Consider the following 9327-nt stretch of genomic DNA (forward strand, 5'->3'; position numbering starts at 1 on the left):
ACCAATTACATTCAATTGCTACTTAGCCGCTCAGTGAGCGGTTGTACTTCTGAATGCACCCAATGGCTGCGTTCAGTAGGAAAAGCTGCTTTGCAACTGTTGTAAAATTCGTGAATCTGATTGGTGTATGCTCTTAATTTTGACTGAATTTAAGAGCATACAACAATCAGGCTCACGAATTTTACACAGTTGCAAAGCAGCTTTTTCTGCTGAACGCAGCCAATAAGAACAGAAATAGTATCTATTCTCCGCTCCTATGATTATTGATCAAGATAAAAGAAGTAAAGATTTCTTTAGCCTGATTGGTCAGTCGAACACGTTGTAAAACTAAACTACTTCTGGGCTGCGTTCATTTTGAGGGCGCATTCACACTTTTAGGGCTCCTGCACACAGGACGCGGCAACGCTTGCCGCGCGGCGGAAGTCGACGCGATAGCCAATCAGCAGATACATAACATCCACCGCGCGTCAAAGTTGAACTTAATCCAACTTTTGTATTTGGCTATCACGTCGGCTTCCGCCGCGCGGCAAGTGTTGCCGCGTCCTGTGTGCAGGAGCCCTTAGGGCCCTGGCACACAAAAATACGTAAGCAGTAAAACGTAGTCAGTAAGGAAATCGACCAATCGGAATTCTTACGTTTTCTTACGTTTTAATATGGCTGCTCAATCATGATTGGTCAATTTGCTTACTGACTACGTTTTATTGCTTACGTTTTTTTGTGTGCCATGGCCTTTAGCGCTGAAAGCATCGCTGGCATCGCTCTATCTTCGTTTGATATTCGATGTGCGATGTGCTCTTTAGGAACCTAAGCAGTCATTTGAAAGAGGAAGAAGAAGCGTAAAGGACATTGATATATAAAGCAAGGATGGCATTATCTGCGAAGCGCGATGATATTAAGCAAGTGCCATGGTTTTCCTTGTAAGTATTAATTCAAGCGAGTCCTAATAAAACGCGACAGAAATAACCGACATTAAATATAATGATTCTCATTTGTTAATATCACAAGAACAGAATGGCACAATGTGTACAGACAAATTTACTCCAACGATGCGATCGAGCAAATGAAAGCATACGAAGCGCTTTTAGCGTGGAAAGCCAGGTAGAAAAACAAGCGACCACGACTTATTTAATTTACCGATAAGACTCTATATAAATAATATTGAAAGGAATTTTTTTCAGGATGCCAAAACTACCGGTAGGTGTAGACTGCACCTTATCGATTTTGCAAGTGTGCCTTCGTGATCGTGAATGGACATCAAAAATTGACAATGGCGAGCTACCAATGTACTGCGAGAATGATTTAAGTTTAATGTATTCGACCACCATCATGAGATTTTTGAATCATTTTTGCAATATAGGACACACGAAACAGACATCCCTATTTCAGATTGCCAAACATCTCAGAATTCCAGAGTGGATAGTTAGTTTAAGGCATCAAGCTGCTCATGGATGTGAATTACCTTCTATCGGAGTATTAAGAATAGCTATTAATATATTGCTCCATTGGTTACATGTATGTTTATCTATATGTATGTTTCGAATATAATGTTTGTTACATAGAATAATGTGTGTATTCGAAATATTCCAAAGGATGAATATTGGGCGGCCGAGGCACGTACGATAGAAAAATGCTATATGAAGGAAGCTAATATGTTAGAAGAAAAAGAAGAACTCGAAGAGATACAAGCCTTTACGGATTTAATCGAACTGTGGACAGCTGTTAGTTTATATATCGATGCTGGGTATAAATTAGTATCAAATTTACCAGAGGCACAACTACGGTATGTATATTTTGCTATAAATTAAATGGTAATTTATTGTCAATTTCCTTTTTTTTTCTCCCTAATGATAATTCCACAATGCCCGAGTTCAATTATGTATGGATAAAATTTTATCCTTGAGAATTTATTTTTCAATGTTAAATTAGGGAAGTATTACAAGATTTATGGACATACATGTTATCTCAATATTATGGTAAAACTGCAGACAATGACGACAAATATATATTCATTCATGGGAAAACTATAAAGATTGATAAGGAATATAACTTGAAAGATGCAAAAGCTTTACTTTTATCTGAGATATCTATGCATTTGACTGAAAGCAAATCTTTAATCACGATACCTAAGAAGAGTGATATAATTTGCAATGTGTTGCTAAAAAATGAAGCGTTTCTACCAAATATAGATGTTGTGCAAATATTTCAACAAAAAGGAAAAAAGAATATTGATTTGAAAAGAAAAATTTTGCCACCTGACATGCTTCGATTTTGGAAAGATATAATTTTTTTGCTCCATAACAAGAAGATATTAGATATACTGACATCTAAGCTGCTCAGTATCATAAACCAAGAACAAGAAAGTAAGGAAAGAAGGACTCTTGCCACCTTATGGATAAGCTCTATCATCTATAGTTTTATTCAACTAGACTTGGCTCAAAATATTTCTCGTACTATGAAATATAAACAGACGAAAGAGGGCATAAAACTAGTCGCAAAGTCAGTTTTAAATCAGCATCTCAAAGAGTTTGTACATCATAATCATCCATATTTGCGGAATGTCTTGTGGTTAGATATATCGAGCACTATACCATATTTTCTTACTGATATAAATTTTTTATCAAAACTTTTATTACATATAAATGAATTCTCTGCAAGGTTAATACAACCAATTTTGAAGTTTGTTTCACCGAAGATAAAGGTGCAGACGACAAAACATTTATTAAATTTACTTAAAATTTATACATTTCAAAAGTATAATAATGAAGATAGCAATAACGATGTCTGTGAACAGAAAATATTTACCGTTGAAGATTTTGATGCAAGTTCAATAAGAAACGAAGCAAAAATATACAAGAAACAATGTGCAACTAAAACGAAAGATACTTACTTATTAACCGATCAAATAATCCGCAATTTACATTGGAAGCCTGCATCTTTTGGTACATTTACATGCAAATCAGTTTTTCTACGAGTTAATTTCTGAAGATCAATAATATTAAATATTTTTTATCTTATTTTTAGATACTCTTTTGCCTCATCAATGGATCGAATGTCCTATCGGATTACTGCCATGGCAGATGGATTCGTTAAAAAGTTTAGAACCACTTGAATTAAATCCATCAAAACATCCAGTTTCAATCCTGGATTCGCAAATAATCGCTGGCATTATAAATCGAAAAAGTTTAAAAATGCAAAGTCGTATCAAGTGGGAAAAGGTATTGCGAAAAAAGAGGAGAATAGAAAGAAAACATGATAGGGATATCACAGACATTATAATGAACAGAGCATTAGAAATCGCGAAAAAATAGACACAGCATAGACATTTTATAATTAAATATTATCGTTTATCACAAATTGCTTTCAACAAATAAATTAATGTATTTATAATAAAACTGTTTAAAAAATATAAATCCACCCCTGTGTGTATGTGTAACATGCTTACATTATAAATATATAAATGATAAATATAAAATTTATGTTAAACTAAAATAAAATAATTGTTTCATAACACATATTGCAGAAATGTAGGAGAAAATCTCTCGCTACACATTCGAACACATTAACTATCAGTGTACATGTATGTAATATGTATGTATGTATTTATATATATGTAATATATATAATCATTCGTATAAATATATCATTATTTTTATAACATTCATATATATATATATATATATATATATATATATATATAAATTTTATATAATGAATATATATAAATTATACATAAATGTATAAATTCATATATATACATATATATATATATATATATATATATATGTAATATATATAATCATTCACATAAATATATCATCTCTCTTATATAATTACTTATATTATCCACATACATTTAAATACATTAAGTTACATGGTTATTTTCTCTCTCTCTCTCTCTGTGTAAATATTAAGTTTTTTTTTCAATATCACAACATCCAAGCACCATTAAATTAGATATAAAAAAATATATTGATGTTTTCAAATTGTTATGTTAAGAAATATGTTTCTTCATATTTTGCAACTTATAACAGAATTAGATTTTTATACATGCATAATTAACTGTAAATTCAAACAATGCATATCCATGATATCTCTCCCTCCCTCTCTTTCTCTATTTATTGTCTTTGGCTCTGAAAATTACGTTTTTAAGGAAAATAAAAATTAAGATATACAGGGTGAGTTTTATTTCGTGTGTCAATCTTTTTATCATGCGGGAGATTATCGACTGCATAATAAATTGATCGGTACATAAATGTCAATTTTTTTGATCGACCGTATCGAAGGTCCGAATATAATGTGTACAATAATAATAATAATAATAAATACGTAGCTTTAATAATAATAATAATAAATCCATACTACATAAGTTTAGCTTTTAATTTGCTTTAATTTTACACATTATATTCGAGCCTTTGATACGGTCGATCCAAATAATTGACATTTATGTACCGATCAATTTATTATGCAGTCGATAATCTCCCGCATGATAAAAAGATTGACACACGAAATAAAACTCACCCTGTATATATATAGTCATTTTTGACAATTGTGCTCGGCACTTTAGAAAGAAAAATTAATTTGATCTGTTGTCTTTGTTTTTCTGAGCACTTCCTGTAAATTCTTGTTGGATTCTAAACCGAACATATTTAAGGGGATTCGGGACATCGCCGCTATTCTAAAATCAACATACGAAATGAACATGATAGATCAGAACGGTTTTCGAATAAAATAGTGTGTATATATATATATACACACATATACATACGCACAAATACAAATTCTCTTTCATGGTATACTATAATTACACAAAACTTACCTTCCACCAGACACTTTGTAAAGGAATTTCCAATAAGATGATCTCAAATTTTGTGGTTCTATTATAGCTGCATGAAAGAGAGTGGCTGTGCTAAAGCAATATAAAAAGATCACGAACCATTTTACTTCCGGTACTTTGCCATTTTCTTTTGCATCATTCCACAATAACTAAAGCAAAGCAAATGGTGTTACAAGTGATTTGTTCATCATGAATTGATATTGATAAATATAGTGTATAATGAAAGTAGTAATAATAATAATAATAATAATAATACCTGTAATGCCTTCCACATGAAATATAAGGCCACTGTGGTATTGGGATATGCCATAAATGTTATGCTTGCAACAAGTCCAGCAGGAATAGCATAAGTGTGTGAATCTTTATGGAAGATTCTTCTCAACAAGCATGATATTAGCTATATACAAAGAAAAGAGAAAAGCGAAAATAATTACATAAAAGATAATTACACAAATTTATTAGAATTTATTAAGGTTAATTACACAAATTTATTAGAATTTATTAAGGTTTTCCATGTTTCATATATAAGTATGCAAAGCAAAACATATACCCTATAAAGGCCGGCAAATCCTCCAAGGAATATAGCCAGATTTAGATTTTCTCTTTGGAAAATGGTCATTTTTAATAACTTTGGCTTCTGAAGTAATCTTTTAAATTGGAAAATTAGTTTAAATGCTATTTGGCCACAAACACCATAACTGAAGATTCTTGCGCTATCCTTTGAATAGAGAGATATCAAAGATAAATTTTGATGAATATTTACTTTCAAAATATTTCTAAATATATATCGTTAGTCTTACCATTAAAATATAATGAGCACAGCTATAAGGATGTGGACACGAGATATGTTTACTCTGCGCTTTTAAGGTATCGATGATACATTTATATGCCTCGAAAGATTTTTGTAAAATACTAAATTTATAATTTTGAGAGCTGCTCCTTTGTATATCTTTACTGTTCTCTGCATCATCAATTCCGATATTTCTGGAGGATGCTTGTAAATTTGTTTTAAAACATTCAACCTCTTCATATCGTCCAACAATTATCCTGTTTTTTAAACATATATATATATATATATATATAAAGTATATTTTAGAAAAATGATGTAGATGTATACAGATGGATAAAATATAAAACCCAATACCTAAGTATCTTATATATTTGATCCTGTTTATTTATTTTTGAACGGAAGAAATATAGTAACACAGCTACGCTTACAGCGAAGATGTAGACTTCTCCTTTTGGAATAGGCGAAAAATATCCTCTCCACACGCCCATTCTAAAGAGCGTTTCCGTTGCCTGAGGGAAAATAATTGAAAATATGTATTTGCTGTTTGTGTGATTATCGCAATGTCTACTTACAATGTTTGACACATAGAGACACAATAATGTACGTCTAGAAGATCTTTCTATCACAATGGCAGATAAGCTAGATAAAAAGCACGGAAGGAAAGATACAGTCGGCAAGTAGAAGCGTCCCAATATTCGTCTGAAACAATTATAATACATCATATTTTTCATTATTGTCCACATGTAAAACGTGTGTGTAAGTTAGATGTACTAATTTTAATTTAATATACTTAATTGTTATCATTATTATATTAATCTATTCAGACATCAATTATTATCGATAAATATGCTGTAACTTATATAAAAGAAGATTACAAAGTATCATGCTGCTTTATACACACGAGACATTTTGCACAAATTAAACTTTTTCAGGCATTTTAAATTCATTAAACAATGTGTAAGGTATATTTATTATTTCTCACCTTAACAAACAAATAAACAATGAATAAGAAAAGCCACTCCATGAAAGAAATGCCGCAGATTGAAGAATACCTAATACAGTTTTCTTAATGTCCCTTTTCGATGGTATCTTCCTCTTTATTAAAAATGCAATCTGGAATAAAAAATAGAGTCGCCGTCAGCAAGAGAGCAAAAATTTAATAAATATTTTAAATTAAAATTCTGTTTATATTTTATTGCAGAATGCAATAAAGAATTGTGAAAAAGATTCTCTCTGATATAGAAATACCGTCAGAATTACAAAAAAAAAGAAGAAAAAAATTATTAAAGAGAGAACGAGATTGTTCGTTCATAAATATTCATAATCTAATTTACATGCTGTTATTTTATTTTTTATAAAAGTGTCAAATTAAAAAAAAAAAACAAACAAGCAAAAAATCTGTCGATAATGGATTAGGCTAATATTACATTTGTCGTACGATAAATTTTTTAAGCATATTGATTGGCTGCGGGACAGAAAATTTTTAGATTCAGAAAATTATTATCTCGCAGCCAATCAATGTGCTTAAAAAATTTATCGTAATATCGGCCTTATACAAAATTAATTTGTTTACTATAAATTTTATAATAGATAGCGATATATGAAAATTTAATACCAGAGATCTAATAGAATCTGCCAATAGGATATATGCCATAGTTATGACAGAAATCAAACTAGAGATCTATGGGTTTCGTCTTTAAACGAGAGAGAAATATAAATCACTACATTTAAATATATTTAAAAAAGCTTTTGTTTATTTGGGTAACTAATCGCTTATCGTCGCTCATAATAAGCGCCATTTATTTACATTACATTCTACATTGATATACCTTACTGTACAAGCTTGAGTATAATGTCACAATAACGCTGTAGTAAGATGAATACGTTACAAAAACGATACTCAATAAAAATACTACTCACATACTAAAGTACAGTAATAAATATTTATACCGAGCGTAAATGGTCAATTGATGCAAACACATGTGTATAAAGTTGCATGTCACGCATATTTCAAAGTCTCTTTGACACGTTAATTGAAATTAACGTAATTTACGTAAAAATCTCTCTCTCTCTCTACGCAGTCATTTCAAAAAAAGTTGCCTTTTTCTAATTTTATATATATTCAGATGTTTTTTAAAAATATAATCTGTTTGTCTACATTTTTTTCGATATTTTTATCAAATGTTATTCACGCATTTATACCCAAGTTTTTGCATAAGGAAAGTAAAGTTTTCAAAACATCATAAAAATTAACGGCGAAATTGACTCGGAGGGAAATAAAAAGAAGATAAATCTAATATACCTTGTATAATACTTTGTCAAGATACAAATAAGGAAAAATTATCGTTGTTCCGTATTTGTGCACCTCTCATACTCAATCTCTCATTTAGTAAAAGTAATTAAAAGTAATTGTGACAATTGTGGTCTTTTTGTTTCGTACGATAGAAATTCGTGTAAAATAACAAACAATCGCGCTTAAAGAATCATCATATCGTAAAATGTGAGTAGACACGTAGCTCAAATGCGCCAAATATAGGACGTGCGTATAAACGCGAAGTTTGTGCATTCGGTACAATACATATGCATATGCTGCGTACACGTGCGCCATAAACGCATCACTCGGACATTCCCCCATGCCTTGGTGCACGCGCACCAACGGCGAATAGCGTATCGACGCTATTCTTCTATCTTGTCGGTGCACCTGTCTAAAGGAACGATCTCGCGAAACAGAGCTAGATATGTTAATAATGAAAGAATATACGAGGAAAATTGTGCGTGAGTGATATGCGCGCGCGCGCGCATCTTTACGTACTCTATCGAGAAGAAGACGAATGTTATATGCGTGTTGTACAAAACAATGCTCGAAATACAAGTTTACACGCGTGTAAACATTTAAACGAAACGAATAAAGAATAATTTATAATTGCTTAATTTTATACAAACACATAGATTTTTACGTACTATGTAAACAGTGGTGTATATCTTGAGGGATTCTTGTAAAGTTTGCAAACCGAGGCCAGTGGTCGCGCTAACGCAAGAGTCTGTCCATGGGTGCACGTAATCCATGCAGGACGCGTCGATCGATAACTTGCTGAGTCGCGCGGGCATCGTCACTGCGATCGACAGCAGCGACAACAACACGATGGATGCAATGACAATGGAACGATATGTATGTACGAGTCGTCGCGTATAAGATGTCACGATTATCGGCAGCGCGTCGACGAGCGGTGCACGCGCATTAGGAGAGACGTCACCTCTCTGTTTATCGCACCCGTATGCTAACCTAGCTCGAGGGTCACAATCGGAAAATCGCGAGACGCGCGCCGCGTGTCGCGCGTCGCGCGCAGCGAGATTAGATTTGACACGAGTTTCTAATAGCGGATCGCATCGTGTTATCGTCCAGTTGGTCGACGTGAAAAGACACGAGCGGATACGCGCTCGTCATGTGCTCGCGTCGACCCGATTCTATTCGGTGATCGTCGCCAACGCGACCGAAAGAGAACGGAGAAGAGAGAGCGGGGGAAAGAGACGAGAAAAGGCCTAGCCTGACGACACTTTACGATAGCGCGAACCGAGAAACCGAGAAACCGAGATTCCTCTCGGCCGAAATTTGGCGAATAATCGAAAGGCGTCGATGCACCGCAAAGTCATGCAAAGCAAAACAATGACGAACGACTACTCGCTTCCATGATAATTGTCGATC

The 9327-nt window shown here is 32.9% G+C and overlaps 2 protein-coding genes across 3 annotated transcripts; one reads left to right on the forward strand and one right to left on the reverse strand.

Moving 5' to 3' along the window:
* The first annotated feature begins 666 nt into the window (after window positions 1-666).
* On the forward strand, window positions 667-3512 carry LOC145977143 (ribosomal biogenesis protein LAS1L). Of its 2 annotated transcripts, none has more exons than XM_083108884.1 (6): window positions 667-917; window positions 1011-1098; window positions 1179-1512; window positions 1590-1780; window positions 1927-2939; window positions 3022-3512. In XM_083108884.1, exons 2-6 carry the CDS (start codon window positions 1061-1063, stop codon window positions 3306-3308), a joined length of 1863 nt encoding a protein of 620 aa, XP_082965010.1. In that variant the 5' UTR covers window positions 667-917; window positions 1011-1060; the 3' UTR covers window positions 3309-3512. The 2 variants fall into 2 exon arrangements, with proteins under 2 accessions (XP_082965010.1, XP_082965009.1); XM_083108883.1 differs by having other exon boundaries at window positions 669-917; window positions 1006-1098.
* On the reverse strand, window positions 3319-9058 carry LOC145977144 (transmembrane protein 135). The gene is made up of 10 exons (XM_083108885.1): window positions 8586-9058; window positions 6607-6737; window positions 6197-6323; window positions 5979-6133; window positions 5635-5881; window positions 5385-5552; window positions 5091-5231; window positions 4817-4983; window positions 4519-4675; window positions 3319-4130 (listed from the first exon to the last, which is right to left on the reverse strand). The coding sequence occupies exons 1-9, from the start codon at window positions 8730-8732 to the stop codon at window positions 4561-4563; spliced, it is 1398 nt and encodes a 465-aa protein (XP_082965011.1). The 5' UTR covers window positions 8733-9058; the 3' UTR covers window positions 3319-4130; window positions 4519-4560.
* Window positions 9059-9327: the final 269 nt, after the last annotated feature.

The sequence above is a fragment of the Camponotus vicinus genome, unplaced genomic scaffold, assembly GCF_025532165.1.
Source record: "Camponotus vicinus isolate PSW18456_S1 unplaced genomic scaffold, iyCamVici1.0 SCAF_9, whole genome shotgun sequence".
Classification (NCBI taxonomy): Eukaryota; Metazoa; Arthropoda; class Insecta; order Hymenoptera; family Formicidae; genus Camponotus; species Camponotus vicinus.